The sequence below is a fragment of the Rhinatrema bivittatum genome, chromosome 8 (assembly GCF_901001135.1).
Source record: "Rhinatrema bivittatum chromosome 8, aRhiBiv1.1, whole genome shotgun sequence".
Taxonomy (NCBI): Eukaryota; Metazoa; Chordata; class Amphibia; order Gymnophiona; family Rhinatrematidae; genus Rhinatrema; species Rhinatrema bivittatum.
Window position 1 is genome coordinate 230,322,745 of NC_042622.1, and position 17,938 is coordinate 230,340,682.

A 17,938-nucleotide genomic window follows, 5' to 3' on the forward strand; every position below is an offset into this window, starting at 1 on the left:
CTAGTCCTTCTATTATCCGAAAGTGTAAATAACCAATTACATCTACGCGTTCAAGACCTATCATTATTTTAAAGACATCTATCATATCCCCCCTCAACCGTCTTTTCTCCATGCTGATAGCCCTAACCTCTTCAGCCTTTCTCCATTCCCTTTCTCCATCCCCTTTATCATGGCTTTACCCAAGGCAAGTCTTGACTCTCAAATCTGCTTCACTTTTTTGAAGGAGTTAATAAACATGTAGATAAAGGTGAACTGTAGATGGTAGTGTATTTGGATTTTCAGAAGGCATTTGAAAAAGTTCCTCATGAGAGGCTTCTAGGAAAAGTATAACGTCATGGGATAGGTGGCGATGTCCTTTCGTGGATTACAAACCAGTGAAAAGACAGGAAACAGTAGGATTAAATGGACAGTTTTCTCAGTGGAGGTGAGTGGGCAGTGCCTCAGGGATCTGTATTGGGACCCGTGCTTTTCAATATATTTATAAATGATCTGGAAAGGAATACGAAAAGTGAGGTAATCAGATTTGCAGTTGATACAAAATTATTCAGAGTAGTTAAATCACAAGCAGGTTGTGATAAATTGCAGGAAGACCTTGTGAGACTGGAAAATTGGGCATCCAAATGGCAGATGAAATTTAATGTGGATAAGTGCAAGGTGATGCATATAGGGAAAAATATCCCATGCTATAGTTACATAACGTTAGGTTCTATATTAGGAACTACCACCCAAGAAAGAGATCTAGGTGTCATGGTGGATAATACATTGAAATCGTTGGTTCAGTGTGCTGCGGCAGTCAAAAAAGCAAACAGTGTTGGAATTATTAAGAAAGAATGGTTAACAAAATGGAAAAATGTCTTGATGCCTCTGTATCGCTCCATGGTGAGACCACACCTTGAATTCTGTGTACATTTCTGGTCACCACATCTCAAAAAAGATATAGTTGCGATGGAGAAGGTACAGAGAAGGGTGACCAAAATGATAAAGGAGATGGAACAGCTCCCCTATGAAGAAAGACTAAAGCGGTTAGGACTGTTCAGCTTGGAGAAAAGACAGCTGAGGGGGAGATATGATAGAGGTTTAAAATCATGAGAGGTCTAGAATGGGTAAAAGTGTATCGGTTATTTACTCTTTCGGATAATAGGACTAGGGGGCACTCCATGAAGTTAGCATGTAGCACATTTAAAACTAATTGGAGAAAGTTCTTTTTCACTCAACGCACAATTAAACTCTGGAATTTGTTGCCAGGGGATGTGGTTAGTGCAGTTAGTGTAGCTGGGTTTATAAAAGGTTTGGATAAGTTCTTGGAGGAGAAGTCCATTACCTGCTATTAATTAAGTTGACTTAGAAAATAGCCACTGCTATTACTAGCATCGGTAGCATGGGATAGACTGTTTTTGGATACTTGCCAGATTCTTATGCCATGGATTGGCCACTGTTGGAAACAGGATGATGGGCTTGATGGACCCTTGGTCTGACCCAATATGGCATGTTCTTATGCTCTTATTTTGGTCGCCCTTCTCTGTACCTTCTCCATCGCAACTACCGTATTTCCACGACAATAACCCGCCCACGTATATAACCCGCCCACACACATAACCCGCAGGTTTTCAAAATTTTTGTAATAAAGTTTTAATATACCCCGCCTCCTCATATAACCCGCGCTTGTCCGAGGGGGCGGGGCCGCCGGCACACTGACCTTGCGCACTCTGCGCGCCGTGTACAGCCGTGTACAGCCTCACATCGCCGGCGCTTTGTCGCGGCAGCCGCAGAGTATACGGTGCATGGCTGCCTACCCCGGGTCCCCGACGCCGGCGCCGACGCTCCTTCTCCCCCTCCCACACATGAAGAGCAGAGGCTATCTCTAGACAGCCACGTCGCCGCGGACCCACAGGCCCGACAAGCTGCCTGCCTCGGCATGCTGTGCCGCGGAGCAGGAGAGCCCGCGAAGACCCAAAAACAGGCCCTCCCCCTCACATCGCCGGCGCTTTGCTTCCCGAGGGAGTTTGACCCTCCTCTCTCGTTGTCCCCTCGTTCCTTCCTGACCAATCAGGAAGCGGCCGGGCGCAGGGATAGGACGGACTCCTCTCAGCTCCTTGACGCTTTGTTTTGTTTCCTCCTTCGCGGTTAACATCTCTCTCCCCCGCTGCTGTAAAATTTTTTCTGCATAACCCGCCCACGTTTATACCCCGCGGGGGGCATGCGGGGTAGGTAAAAACGCACATTACCCGCGGGTTATGTGCGTGGAAATACGGTATATCTTTTTTGAGATGCGGTGACCAGAATTGTACACAGTATTCAAGGTGTGGTCTCACCATGGAGCGATACAGAGGCATCAAGACATTTTTCCATTTTGTTAACCATTCTCTTCTTAATAATTCCTAACATTCTGTTTGCTTTTTTGACTGCCACAGCACACTGAGCCGATGATTTCAAAGTATTATCCACTATGATGCCTAGATCTTTTTCCTGGATGGTAGCTCGTAATATGGAACCTAACATTGTGTAACTACAGTAAGGGTTATTTTTCCCTATATGAAACACCTCACACGTGTCCACATTAAATTTCATCTGCCATTTGGATGCCCAATTTTCCAGTCTTGCAAAGTCCTCCTGCAGTGTATTACAATCCGCTTGTGATTTAACTACTATGAATTATTTGCATTGAGGGCTCACAATCACTGAGTTCGATTTTGCTTTGTTGATTTTTTTTTTGGTCCATCATGGATAAGCGGAGTGGCTTTAAATGGTGCCCCCTGTGTGACAGGGTAATATATATCATGAATCCTCATAAGTGTGTCCTGAGTTTGGGGCCATCACATAACGTCCTGGAGTTGACAACATTGCGTGGCCATGATCTCTAGGGGATACTAGGCCTGGTTGGATCTTCTGGAAAAGAATTTTGGGCCTCATAAGACCGATCCATTGGAATCTGCATTGAGGCATCAACATTGATGGACCCAGGAACTGCACCAGATGCTGTTAATGCATAGACATCGGAAGGGCATCGAACCCTCTTGACATCGAGCATTGGGAAGGACTGTGGAGACAGGCTGTAGGCCGCCGCCTCTCATCTAAAGAAGGTGAAGGGTTCCGCCTCTTTGGTTACAGCATCAAGGATTTCTGATTTCCAGCACTGAGCAAAGCAGAAGAAGCATAGACATTGGTCTCTGTCTGTGCACAGTGCCAAGAGTTGGGGACATTCTGTCTGCGGCCATGAATCCCTTGAAATGGTCTCATGGAGAGGATATCTCAAGTTTCGATGCAGACCTGGGACCCATAACAGTCTCCATAGGTCCTAGTGTCTGCTATCAATGCACCTCTGACTTCCCAATAAGATTTGGCCACCCCTCCCTGCCTCCCAGTTGGCATCAGTAATATTTGAGGAAAAGCTGGGACAGGAAGATCCAGCAGGCCTTGGACAAAGCGAAATAGAGCATTGGTACCTGAACATAGCAAAGGTATTGCAAGTCCTTGAAGCTGCCTGGCAACCTTGTACTGGTGTTGGTACTGATGCCGGTTCTTGGAGGGGATTCAGCATCCATGGTGGCTGTGATCTCCAGTCCACTGGGGGAGGAAGCTTCTCCAGAGGTGCATGAGCTCCATGGGTTCCAGACCCCAACATACAACTGCTCCTCACTCTAAGGCCTTGTTTGTGGGATGGGCACAATCTGGGTCTTCGCCTTCTGCATAGCAGCCAGGTTCTGACTCTGATTACTAATGGGGTTGTTACAGATCTAAAGATTTTTGTGAAGAAGATAGTCCCTCTCAACCCTCTCCTCCACCAGAGAGGAGGAAGTCCTCACTCAAGGACCTCTGCTTTGCTGGATTTGTGCAGAGAATGGCAGAGATCATTCTGTCTTGTTTTGCTGAAGGAGGATAAGTCCAGGAACAAAAATGTTGACATCCTCCCATTCCTGAAGCCTACTAAGAAGATCACGGCAGTCCCAATACATGAGATCTTTCACGATGTGCAGATGAGGATGTGAGACAAACCTCTCTGTAGCTTCCATTAACAAGAAGGTGGATACAATTTTATCTTGTCTAGAAGGCTCCTGGATTTACAAAACGTTAGCTGTGAAACCAAACTGTAATGGTCTGATCCACTTTGAAGAGAGCCAAGAGGACTTAGAACCCATTCCTTGGTGCCCCCAGGAAAGGATTCCAGAACTCTAGATGCTCTTGGGAGAAAGATGTTTCAGGGAGGTATGCACAATGCTTACATAGCTTATTCCCAGCTCTTTATAGGCCAGTATATGTGAGATCTGCTGAAGTAGATACGGGGAGGTAGCCAAGCAACTTCTTCAGAAGCAGCATGATAATCTCCAGTCACTAGTGAAAAAGGGAATGGAATGTAGAAAACACATGGTCAATCTTTAGATTTTTTTTTTTTTTTGAGATGGCATTCAGATTCTCTGCTGTAGGTAATTTGTGCCTGAAGACTTACCTGGCTACAGACCTCAGACCTGATATCTAGGAAAGTTTCATTGATGTGCCATGCCCTGTAGAGAATCTCTTTTGGAGATAAGGTGAAGGAAACAGTGGCGGAAATCCATGAATATTGTGCAACATTTCGGTTCTCCACAGCCACTTATCTTTTTCAGGAGATACCCAAGTATAGGGCTGAAGAGACACTTCTTCCAACTGAGGAAGTGTTATCCTCTATCTCCAGCCAAAACCTAGGAAGGGGATTTGACTGGATTGTGGAGATCATAGCTGGAAACCAGGACTCATACCAGAGGACCAACCTGCTGAAGCAGGCTAAAGTTTTATGTAAACTGCTTGCCCAGTGTAACTTCAGACTTGTGGATCCTCAGCATAATAATGAAAGGGTACAGATTACATCTGTTGGGTGTCCCTCCAGTTCTGCATCCAGTCCCTGCTTGGGGGAAGGCCCCTCATCAAGAATTGCTACAGAAGGTGCTCTCCTCTTCCTGTCTAGAGACAAATGTAGTCAAACCTGTTCCACCAGGGCAAAGAGGGCAGGGATTCTACTCCAAGTACTTTCTAATTCCAAAGAAAACAGGGCGGCCATCCCATTCTAAACCTAACAAGTTTCTGATGGTTTCCTTGGGCGTCTTAGTTCTTGTTTTACAAAAAGGGGACTGTCTATAGTCTCCGAAGGATGCTTGCATCTATGTAGAGAGATTTCCAGGTCACAGAGGATATCTTAGATTTGTTGTAGGGAATTGCTGCCTTTCGGCCTAGCCATTACCCCATGTGTCTTCACAAAATGTCTTGCCATGGTGGCGGCATATCTACACGATCTGAGGATGCACATGTTCCCCTACCTGGACGATTGGCTAGACAAGAGCAAGTCTTAGGCAGGTGCCACAGATTCAGTGTGTGTGCAGAACCATCCAGGTTTGGAGTTACTAAAATTTGTCATCAGCTACCCCAAAACACACTTGAACCAGTCATCTCATTTGGAGTTTTTTGGTGCGCTGCTAGACATAACTCAGGTAAGAGCCTTCCTTTGACAATAGAGGGCTATTACATTTATATATACAGTAGAAAGGATCCAAGTGAGTCCGCAGGCATCAACGTGGGAGGTTCTTGGGCTTCATAGTATCAAAAATGCATGTTACTCCTTTTTGGCATGTTTCTATATGAGTAGATTTCATTGGACTCAGATCACAGTGGCTTCAAGCCACTTATTTATTTTTTATATACTGACATTCGATCTGAGATATCACATCTGTTTACATTCAGGTACTGGTAGGTATTTCCTTGTCCCCAGAGGGCTTAGAATCTGTTTGCACCTGAGGCAACGGAGGGTAAAGTGACTTGCCCAAGGTCACAATGAGCGACAGCAGGACTCGAACCCTGGTCTCCTGGTTCATAGCCCACTGCTCTAACCACTAGGCTATCTTAAGGACATCATCCACAGCATGCAACCGCTCAAGAATTCCTGTCCTGGTGGTGGATCAATTTCAATCCAATCAGAGACAGGCCCTTCAAATTCCACCTGTTCAGATTGTCCTGATCACAGATGCAGCCAACCTGGGGTGCAGAACCCATTCAGGGGGGCTTTGCACCCAAGGCCTATGCTCTGCTCAGAGACAGACAATCAACTAGGAATGTTTTACATCAATAAGCAGGAAGGCATCAGATCATACCTCCTGTGTTGGGGAAACAGTCCAGATATGGGACTGGGCCATCTTTTAAGGAATAGATCTGAGAGCCATATATCTGGCAGGTGAGAATATTGTGGATAGCGTGAGTCAGGTGCTAGAATGATCCATGGACAAGACTAGCAAACCAGGTATTCTGCAAGTGGAGAACAGTCATAGTAGATCTGTTTGCCTCTTCCCAGAGCAGGAAGGGGATGCAAGGCATACTAGCTTTTGCCCTCAGTTAGAGCAAGAGCCTGCAATACATGTATCCTCAGATTCTGCTCATCATAAAGGTTTTATTGAAGCTAAGAGACGACAGAGAAACCATGATTCTCATGGCCCCCTTTTGACCGAGGCAACTTGAGGTTCCACTCCTGAGGAAGAATCCATCAGGAATCTGACCATATTGGGGAATTCCCCAACTCTGATCACTTAGGATTGAGGGTGGATGTGCCATTCCAGTGTCAAATCCCTGGCTCTCACAGCCTGAATGTTGAGATTCTGCTACCCCTAGATCTCTCAGAGGATATGTCTCCTATAGTATTGTGTATAGTTCTGGAGAACATATCTTGATAAGGATAGGATGGAAGCGATCCAGAGACAAGCAATCAAAATGGTGTGGGGTATACACCAAAAGACTTATGAGAAGAAACTGAAGAATCTAAATATGTATATTCCGGAAGAGATGAGAGACAGGAGATTATGATACAGACTTTCAAATACCTGAAAGGAATTAATGATGCACAAAAATCAAACTTTTTCCAGTGAAAAGGAAGCTATAAAACTAGAGGTCATGATGTGAACCTCAAGACTCAGGAATACTAATAGGAAATATTTCTTTAAAAAAAAGGGTGGAGAATTAATAGAATGCCCTCCCGAAAGAGATGGTAAAGACAAGAACGATAATGATATTCAAAAGGGCATGGGGCAAACTCAAAGGATCCCTAGTGGCCAGAGAATGTAAAGGAAAAGAAATGGGATAACCTTATTTACACCTAAAGCTAATGTTTCTGTATGGGAGTATCTGAGTGGAGCAGCAGTTATTACCCTAAGCACCTTGCTGAGCAAACTGGATGGACCATTTTGGTTTTTATCTGCCATTTTTTTTGCTATCTTACTATGTTCTTTTAGCTTCAAGAAGAGTCCATGAAGGAGTCCTATGGATAAAGTGGAGAAGATTTGCCTTGTGGTGTGAGCAAAAAGCCTTAGATCATTTCTCTTGTTACACATAAAAACTGCTTGATTATCTTCTCCATTTGTCCAAGTCAGGTCTCAAGACCAACTCGGTATGAGTGCATCTTGATGCAATTGGAGCCTGTCACCAGCATGTAGAAAGTAGTCTTATCTCTGTACAGACTGGCTGTCTGATTTCAAGTGGAGCCTGCTTCATTTGAAGCATCCCATTGGGCCTCCTGCTGTGTCTTGGGACCTCCTTGTGATACTAACCCAGCCAATGTGCTCCTTTGACCTGAAGTACCTGACCTGGAAGATCACATTTTTGATGGTAGAGACTAAAGCACAAAGGGTTAGTGAGCCCCAGTCTCTAGAAACTTATCCCCTTATACTAAGTTTTTTATCATGATAGGATGAGTAAGCAGAACCAACCTAAGTTTCTTCCTAAAGTGGTGTCATAATTCTATCTTAACTAGTCAGTTGTCCCTCCAACATTTTTTTCTTAGGCCAAATTGAACAATCACTGCAGTTTGAACTACAAAAGAGCCTTAGTCTTCTACCTGGCATGGACTGATGCCATAGAAAGTCCACACAGCTGGGCTTTTTTTTTTTGGAGGGGGGGGGGTGACATCAGGAAACTGGAGATTGCCATTGCCAAACAGGCTTTTATCTGGTTGATTAACAGATTGTATCTCCTTTTTTTTCCCAAGTGGGCCTGAATCTAGTGGGTCATGTCAAGACTCAGTATCAGAGCCATAATAGCAGCATTGGTAGCCCACCTAAGATCAGTTTCCATTCAGGAGATCCTCAAAGCAGTGATGTGGAGTTCTCTAAACATTCTCATCACACTATTGTTTGGGCAAGGACTCCCAAAAGGACAGTAGAATCAGCCAGTCTGTCCTGCAGAATGTGTTTGAGGTGTAGAGCACAGCTCATTCTTTCCTAGGGCCCTTTGTTTTTGCTCCAGGCTGCCTCTTTACAAGAAAAAAAAAAAATAAATAAAAAAAAATATATATATATATAAAAGGCCTGTTGCCAGCAAAACAGTTGAGCCCATTGGCACTGTTTTTTGTTTACCCTTTTTTTTTCTTTCAGGGCAGTCTGTAGCTAGGGATTCTCCATATCTGTCTTCAGAGAAAGCCATTGCTTACCTGTAACAGGTGCTTTCAGGGTACAGCAGGATGTCAGACCTCATGAAACCTTCCCACTTCTTGTTTCTACTAAGAAAGTAGACTGACTGGGACTCTGCTTGAATGTGTGACATAATGGCATATTGCACATATCCTGTGAGGCACAGTCAGTGTCACCCACATATGAGGACTGACATCCCACTAACCGCTGAGAACACCTGTAGAGATAAGCAACTGTACAAACTTAGATTATAAGCTCTCTGGGGACAGGGAAATACCTACAGTACCTGAATGTAATCCACTTTGAAGTGTCTGAAAGGCGGAATATAAATCACATAAAGCAACTGCTTTCCTCACGTTGTAATACCTTTTTTATTGAGCCCATATAAGAATTATCTAAAGAGGAGTATAACTGGGCAGACTGATAGGCTAATTGGTCCTTGTCTGCTAGCAGCTCCTGTATTTATAGCATCATGACCCTTGAAGACCACTAATGCTCATTCAGCTTATATTCAATAATACTTTTTAGTAGGTTAATTTAAGATTATCACAGCCTGCAAAGAATCCAACCAATTCTGTCTGCATACCTCCTGTATATCCTCCTTCCACTTAGAGTATAACCTCTTTGGGAGGGGAACTCCTTGATCCATTCTACCCTAACTCTTCTTACTTGATAATGAATGATAGTGGTGATCACACTTTTTTCCTGTTTTTGTAGAACTATGAAGTTCTTGGAGTTTATTTTTGTGGTAGTATAGCAGAGAGGCTCAGGGTTAAGCCAAGATGACTCTTGGAAGCTGAAATCCCCAAGAATGTTTACAGCCTGTAAATTAAAGAGAAGCAAAGTCCTTTCTCTGAGGACAAGCAGGATGGTAGTCTTCACACATGGTTGACATCATCAGATGGAGCCCCAATGTGGAAAACTTATGTCAAAGTTTCTAGCACTTTGACTAATGCCCAGCATGCCCTATACCATGCGTCCATGCAAGGTCTCTCTTAAGTATCTTTTTTTGCACAGCTGTAAGCCTCTTGTTATGAGTGAGCTCTTTCGTTTTTCATAGTTTTCCCTTGTTCCTTCGCCGGGTCCCTCTCTGTGCCCTCCCGTGGTATTTCCTAGTCAGGGTTTTCGGCTATTTGCTGTGATCATCTTCAGTTTGTGCCCCTTTTGTTTTGTCCATCATGGCCACGTCATGTTTTTGTCGATGCCCTCTGTGCCTGAGGACCATGTCCATCACTGATCCACATGAGGTATGTGTCCTCTGCCTGGGGGCATCACATCACATTTGGGGTGCCTCGTAGGCGTCCAGATGACCCCAAAGGAATGTTTACTTCGACTCGAGAATATGGAGCAGATCTTCGGATCGAATAAGTCTGAGCCACACCGCTCTTTGGCATCGAAGGACCAAGGAGCCTCACCGAGCCATCGACATCGGTGGGCCCCTCGGAACTGTTGTTTATAAGAAGGCAGACGGGTCTACCTTGTCCAGAAGGCTGCCGGATTCGATAAGTGTCATCTGCCCCACCAGTCAGTGGTTGAATCCATCCTCAAGAGGGCCAAATGCTCTTGGACTCATTCCTCGATGCTCCTGAGGAAGGACCATAGAGTGATGTACACTCTTGGGAGGAAGGTGTTTCAAGGCGCCATGCTCATTGCCTGCATGGCTGCTTTACCAGCTCTACACGAGCCAGTACTCGTGGAACATCTGGAAGCAGGAGGTGGCCAAGCAGCTGCCTCAGTAGCAGCAGGACACCCTCATGTCGCTGGTGCATAAGGGCCTGGAGTGCAGAAAATATGAGGTCCGTACAACCTACAATGTTTTCAAGACGGCATTGAGAGTTTCTGCAGCGAGAATTAGCGCCCGCAGAATGGCATGGCTATGGGCCTTGGATCTCTGATCAGAGGTACAGGAACAACTCGTTGACATGCCATGTCAGGAGAGAATCTCTTCTGAGAGAGGGTGAGGGATGCTGTGGCCCAACTTCAGGATCACCATGAAACCCTCCAACAACTCTCCGCCAGTACTCCAAACCCGTCCTCCTCTTCTAGGAGGCCGGTGAGACCGGAGCCAAGGAAGTCTTTCATTAAAGGAAGAACTAACCCCTCCACCCCCTTGCTCCCGTCAACACCATCAGGGCTCCCGCGGCCATCCTAGGTAGCAGAGAGCCCTTGAACCCAGGCCAGCTCCTTGGTCATCTCCAGGGGCGGGGTTTTGACTGGGCTGCAGGGAGCATATGCCAGTTAGCCATACCTGGAAAGGTGGACCTTCCATTCAGGGGAAGGTTGTGGTTCTTTGCAAACCAGTGGCCTAGTATAACTTCAGATCAGTGGGTTCTGTCCATCATCTGTCAGGAGTACCAATGGAACCTATTGAGTGTCCCACCAAATTGCCCTCCCTGCCCGTTTTGGGGAGTGGTAGCGTATCGGGAGGTACTACTAACAGAGCTCTCCTCCCTCTTAATGGCCAAAGCAGTTGAGCCCGTATCACCAGGGCAAAGAGGGCAGGGATTCTATTCCAGGTACATCCTGATTCCAAAGACAGTAGGAGAACTCCATTCCATCCTAGACCTAAGGGCCTTGAACAAGTTTCTAAGAAAAGAAAAGTTCAATATGGTTTCCCTGGGCACCTTTATCCCTCCCCTTTTTTGCAAAAAGGGGATTGGCTATGCTCTCTCGACCTAAAGGATGCATACTCATATGGAGATCATCCCCAGTTACAGGAAGCATCTCTGATTTGTCATGGAAAAACAGCACTTCCAGTACCGGGTGTTGCCGTTAGAGCTTGTCAGCCCTATAGGTCTTCACAAAATGCTTGGCTGTGGTAGTGGCACATCTCTGCAGGCTGGGAGTGCATGTTTTCCCATATCTGGACAATTGGCTGTCAAGAGCACGTCTCGGGACCACCAGGACCACGCGCTTGACCATCCGGATGTTTGAGTCACTAGGGTTCATTCTCAACTACCCAAAGTCCCATCTCAGCCCATCACTTCAATTGGACTTCATAGGAGCCCTGCTAGACACAGCTAAAGCCAAGGTCTTCCTACCTTGCCAGAGGGCTGTCACCTTGACGACCATCATGGCAGAGATCCAACAGAGCCAGCAGGTGCCAGCCTGGCACATGTTGAGGTTTTTGGGCCATATGGCCATAACTGTCCATGTCACTCCCTTGGCACGTTTACACATGCTCAGAGCCCAATGGACCCTGAGGTTGCAGTGGTTCCAGGCCACTCAGAGCTTCCAGGATTGCATCTAAGTCACCCTGAGTCTCTGGGACTCATGAGCCTGGTGGGCGGGTACTTTCAAATCTGGCACAAGGGATCTCATTTCAAAGTCCCCCTATCCAAATTGTCCTAACCATGGATGCATCCACCATTTATTTATTTAACAGTTTTTTATACCGACCTTCATAGTAAATTACCATATCGGATCGGTTTACAGATTAACAAAAGGGAAAAACAACAAGAGTAACAAATCCACGTAAACGAAAGATAACAATAAGTAGGAATAAGTCAAAAATTACAATCAACAAGGGGAGAGAACTTGGAAGCTTGCAACAAGCTGGAAGGAAGATAGGCCGGTAAAAGAAATTTTACCATAGAAAGTACAAATTAAAAACTTAGACGGTGTTTTAACCTTAATGAGTCAGAGTCCATTTATTCCTTCATTGAAAAATGGAGTGCCAGACCGAGTAGCAATGAAGGCCAACTATTGATTGTCTGGTTCAGGGAAGGCTTGTTGAAAGAGCCAGGTCTTAAGTCCTTTTCTGAAAGTTAAAAGGCATGGCTCCAGTCTGAGGTTTGATGGGATACTGTTCCAGATCGATGGGCCTGCTATTGAAAAGGCTCTGTCTTTGGTCATAGCGAGGCGTGAGGCTTTAGTGGGGGGAACATTCAGAGTGCCTTTGTACATGTCTCTAGTTGGTCTGATAGAAGAATAGAGTTTAAGAGGTATTTCCAGGTCATGGAAAAACAGCACTTCCAGTACCGGGTGTTGCCGTTAGAGCTTGTCAGCCCTATAGGTCTTCACAAAATGCTTGGCTGTGGTAGTGGCATTACATGAGCCCATCTACATGAGCTTCCCACCATGGGGTGGGAAGCTCATGTAGATGGGCTCAACATTCAGGATCTCTGATCCACCCAGGAATGCTCTTGTCAAATCAAATTCCTGGAGCTTTGGGAAATCAGGTACAAGCAATGGGCTTTCAGAGATCAGCTGTCCCAACAAAGTTGTCCTAAGCCACATTGACAACCAAGTAGCAATGTGGTATGTCAACAAGCAGGGAGACATGGGATCGTACCTCCTGTCAGGAAGCGGTCCAGATCTGGTCGTGGTCTCTGTCCCACTGGATAGTGCTCAGGGCCATATACCTAGCCAGGATGGAGAACATGGTAGCATTCAGGCTGAGTTGAACCTTCTGAACCCATGAGTGGTCCCTGGACCGGGTGTATCGAATCTGATATTCCGCCTCTGGGGGAGCCTGGACATAGATCTGTTAATGTCCCCCTGCAAGACTAAGGTGCCTCTGTTCTGCTCCTTGTACAGGTCAGATGTCAAACCAGTCTCTGATCCCCTTGCCCGTCATTAGGGCAAGGGTCTTCTGTATGCATATCCTCCGATTCCCTTAGTGGCGAAGGTTCTCTTGAAGCTTCACGAGGACAGGGGGACTATGATCCTCATAGCCCCTCATTGGCCGAGAAAGATCTGATTTCCACTCCTACAAGAGTTGTCCATCCAGGGATCGATTGGTCTAGGGACTTCCCCAGATCTGATCATGCAAGATCAAGGCTGGCTGTGGCATCCCAACTTCTAGGCCCTATTGCTCACAGCCTTTTATGTTGAGAGGTTAATCCTGCAGCCACTCAATCTTTCAGAGGATGTATCTCAGGTCCTGGTGGCTTCTAGAAAGCCTTCCACTAAGTCCTATGGACTGAAGTGGAGGAGGCTTTCTGTGTGGTGAGAGCAGAAGGCCCTAGATCCATTCTCCAGCCCCACACAAAAACTGCTTGACTGCCTCCTACACCTATTGGAGGTTGGCTTAAAGACCAACTCCGTTAGAGTTCATCTCAGTGCAGTTGGCGCATACCACCAAGGTGTAGATGGTTCACCCCTCTATGAAAAATCTATAGTTCTATGCTTCATGTGGGGTCTGCTTCAACTGAAGCCTCCTGCTGTGTCTTGGGACCTCAGCATGATGTTAGCTCAGCTAATGAAAGCTCCTTTTGAGCCACGGCGCACCTGTGACCTGAAGTACCTGACCTGGAAGGTCATATTTTTGGTGGCGGTCACTTCAGCATGCAGGGTCAGCAAGCTCCAGACCTTAGTGACTTATCCACCTCATACTAAGTTTTATCATGACAGGGTGGTCTTGAGTACACACCCTAAATTCCTACATAAGGTGCTGATGGGATTTCCATCAAAACCTGTCAATTGTCCTGCCAGTATTCTTTCCCAGGCCCTATTCGCACCAAGGCAAATGAGCACTGCACAGTTTGGACTGCAGCCGAGCCTTAGCCTTCTATCTGGAGCAGATAGAAACCCATAGACAGTCCACCCAACTTTCTTTTTTTTTTTTTTCTTTTGACAAGAATAGGTTGGAGGTTGGGTGTTGCCATTGCCAAACAGACACTATCCACTTGGCTAGCAAATTGCATCTCCTGTTATGCCCAGGCGGACTGCACTTTGGGGGTCATGTCAAAGCTCATTCAGAGCCATGGCAGCATTGGTTGCCCACTTGTGAGCAGTTCCCATGGAGGAGATCTGCAAGGCTCCAACATGGAGTTCTCTTCACAGATTCACATATCATTATTATCTGGATAGGGATAGCAGACGTGACCATAGGTTTGGCCTGTCTGTTCTTTGGAACCTGTTTGTGTAAAACCCAACTGTCCTGCCTAGGGCTCTTTGTTTGGGTTCAGGCTGTCTCCTTCTCTTGTCATTCACACCGGTGTTATTGTGCCCTTTGGCACCTGGTTGGGTCTCTGTTGGTCCCCTTTTGTGTTGGGGAGCAAACTGTAGCTAGGGATTCACCCATGTATGAAGACTGTCATCCTCCTTGTCCTCTGAGAAAGCAGAGTTGCTTATCTGTAACAGGTGTTCTTCAAGGACAGCAGGATGTTTGTCCTCACAAAACCCGCCTGCCACCTCATGGAGTTGGGTTTCTCCTATTTTTTATTTTAATCGTAATTCTGCATTACAAGACTGGAGAGGGACCTTGCGTGGACCAGTGGTATAAGGCATGCTGGGCATGTTCAGTGTGCCTAGCCAAAGTTTTAGGAACTGACAAAATTTTTCTGTAGTGGGGCGCCATCTAATGATGTCATTCATGTGTAAGGACTAACATCCTGCTGTCCTTGGAGAACACCTGTTACAGGTAAGCAACTCTGCTTTACATTGTGCCATTCAGAAACTGCAAAGAATTTCAGTGCAGGGAAAACTGTCCATACTAAGTTATGCTCTAAAATCTATTTTCTAATAAATTGGGTATCACGCTGTCAGTTTAAATGCTGATTTTCAGTAAGGTGTCTGTGATTCCCAGGGATGATATCTTTGTTGTAGAATAGCAGCTGCAGTTGGCTCACTTTAGTAAATTGTGGTGTTTTTCTTTCTTATTTAGAGCTCCAAGGAGGAGATCCTAGAAGAAAAGACAGAGAATGCTTTAACAACCTTGTTTCCTGGTCAGAAAAGGAGGATCTCTCATCTCACCAAGTCAGCGAGTGTAAGTTTAATTGCCGAGCTGTTAGTTTCTTTAAGAATTAATAGAGAAATTACATCTCTTGATCTTCAGTCAAAAGGCAGAAGTAATTGATTATTTTATTGTTGACTTTCTTTGCTGAGGATTGTTCAGAGACATCCAGCACTGCCATTAGGTTTAATTAGGAGACAGAGGACTTTGGATACCCCAGAGGTAAACTGTTAGGACCACCAGCTGCAATAATACTAACACATCTAAAGAAAACATTTTAATACTTTGTGAACAGCACAGACATTGTAGGAAATACAACAGATTGGGAGAGTCTTTGCAAAAAAGAATGTGTAGACTGCTTGTGCCTGACATTACAGGTACATGAGGAAAGATCCTGTTACTGACTCTATGTTGACATGAGAATACTTATTAGCTTTCTGAAAAGCTCCTGCAGTGATAGTCACTTTCTTGTATCTTGGCTTCCCTGTGCAAAGCAGTAACTATTCAGGGGATGGAACAGCTCCCTTATGAAGAAAGGGTAAACAGGTTAGGGCTCTTCAGCTTTGAGAAGAGTCTACTAAGAAGAAGATGATGATAAAGGTTTATAAAATCATGAATGGGTGGAATAGGTAAATAGGGAGTGGTGGTTTATCCCTTTAAATAACACTAGAACAAGAAGACACTCATTAAAATTAACAGGTAGTAGATTAAAAATAAATCTGAATTTCACTCAACATCAATCAAGCTATTGAATTTGTTGCCAAATAATATGGTCAATATATCTAGTATAGTCGGGTTTAAAAGAGGTTTGAAAAGTTCTAGAGAAAAAGTCCATAAACATTTATTAGCCAAATACATTTGGGAAAGTCACTGCTTATTCCTGGCAGTGAGCAGCATGAAATAGATTATTCCTTGGGATCTGCCTGGTACTTTGATAGTGTCCAGTCTAAGTCACTAGAGAGACAAGATGCTGGGCTCAGTGGACCTTTGATCTGACTCAGCTTGACACATCTTATGTTCTTACATTCATACATGACTATCCACTTTATAGATAACTTTTATAGATGGCTGCTTTCTGTGTGTCTGAAAAGTACAGTATCAGTATCACTCAGGGGAGATCATATTCTGAAGAAATACTTTAAATTTGAAATTGTGGGACATATTTTCTTCTAGGACAAGCAAGTCCTCACTTTGAATTTCACACTGAGCGTGGCCAGCATGCCACTATTGATGCATTCACGCGGGGTCTCTTAGTCTCTTCTTTTCTCCGGAGCTACTGCCTCGCAGTGTTGGAGCTCTTGCTCTCTTTGTGGTAAAAGTTTGGTTTTTGCTCTGAGCTGGGTCTCTCTCCGGTTCCCCGTCTGTTTTTCTAACTAGTCGGTGAGTTTTTCCTCTCCTTCGGTGACTGCTGGTCGTCATGCTCTTGCAGCCCTATGGCAGCGGAGGGCTTCCATCTGTGCCCCCAGACTATGTCCTTATCAGATCCCCATGAAGTGTGCTTCCTGTGCCTGGGGGCATTGCATGATGTTCAGGGCTGTGATCTGTGCGTGCAGATGACTCCAAAGGGCCATTGGGCCAGGCTGGATAAGATGGAGAAGGTTTTCTGTTCAGGTAAGTCCGACACCCCCCCCACCCCGGCATCGATGCCATTGACACCCAAGTACCGGGGGGGATCCTTTGGAGGCCATGCTTTCCCTGAGACTTTCAGTGGAGAAAGGCTCCGGGGATCGATCCGTGTTGGTCTCCTCAAAATTGCGACCTCTGAATCATTGTCCTCGACCTCGATGCCGGGGAAAGACCGGGCCAGGTATCGTGGGAAGTCTTGCAAACACCGCCACCAGTCTCCGTTCTCACACAGTGCCAGATCCGGGCTGACCTCAGCGCTTGCCGCCTTGCCCCTGAAGTGGCACTGGCAAGAGGAGGCCCTATCCTCCCTCAAGACTGGTGGCCCAAGGCCGTCCACACCAATCCTGGTGTTGGGCATTGACCTCCCACGGCATCCCGAGGAGGAGCTGGCCTCTCCTCTCTCCTCTCCCCTCTCAACCTCCCCTTTCAGGGGAGGCTGAGCTGGAGCATCGGGTGCGTCTGGCGGTGGAACGCACTTTGCACGACAGGAAGACTGCGCTTCCGCCACCAATGCTGGTGCCTTCCCCAACTCTGGTGTTATCAGCGATGCCGGTACCCGTATAGACGCTGATGCCTGCGCCACTGTCAATGCCTGTGGTATTCAGCTTGGAATCGTTTGTTGGATCATCTCAACGTCCTCCTCTGTATCCTCCTGACACAATTATTGCCAGCGCCTCATGATTCCTTGGTGGCCTGGCGGGCACAGAAGCATAAAGCATCTGAGCCAGTCCTTGTCTGGGACTCATCCAGGGATGAGGGACAGTCTGTGCTTTCCACACCACTGGAACCCCTTGTGCCCTGCCCTGTGCTGCTGGGGCTGTTGCTTAGTCCCTCCGGTCCCCCTTTCGCCCTGGGTCCCTCTGTGCCTCCCCCTTCGGGCGGCCTTGACGAGCCTGAGGACCCTTACATTAAATATGTGCCTACATGTAAACAGTTGCGACGGTATTTAACTTAGCAATGGTATAGAAAAGTTTTTAAATGAAATAAATAAATTATGACCTTTGGGGAAGGGATACCTCTGATACCATCGTTGGTGGATTCAGATTGTCTTCCATCGGAACCCTCTTCCTCAGAGGAGCGGCATCTGTCCCCACCGGAGGACCTGACCTTCGCAGGGTTTGTCCAGGCTATGGCTGAAGCCATTCCCTTCCAACTTATGACAGAGGATGCCCTCCACAAAATGCTGGAGATTCTCCAGTTTGTGGATGCCCTAAAG

At 46.1% G+C, this 17,938-nt stretch overlaps 1 protein-coding gene across 4 annotated transcripts in view; it reads left to right on the plus strand.

Annotated features, from left to right (window-relative positions):
• REXO1 (RNA exonuclease 1 homolog) overlaps positions 1-17,938 on the plus strand; it is a 184,380-nt gene that overhangs the window by 61,085 nt on the left and 105,357 nt on the right. For all 4 annotated transcript variants that reach the window (XR_003858346.1, XM_029613958.1, XM_029613959.1 and 1 more), the window contains exon 3: positions 15,028-15,129. Coding sequence is in view for 3 of the 4 variants with exons in the window: in XM_029613958.1 (XP_029469818.1) it covers positions 15,028-15,129 (102 nt within the window). In the remaining variant the exon portion in view is untranslated. The remainder of the gene's footprint in view (positions 1-15,027; positions 15,130-17,938) is intronic.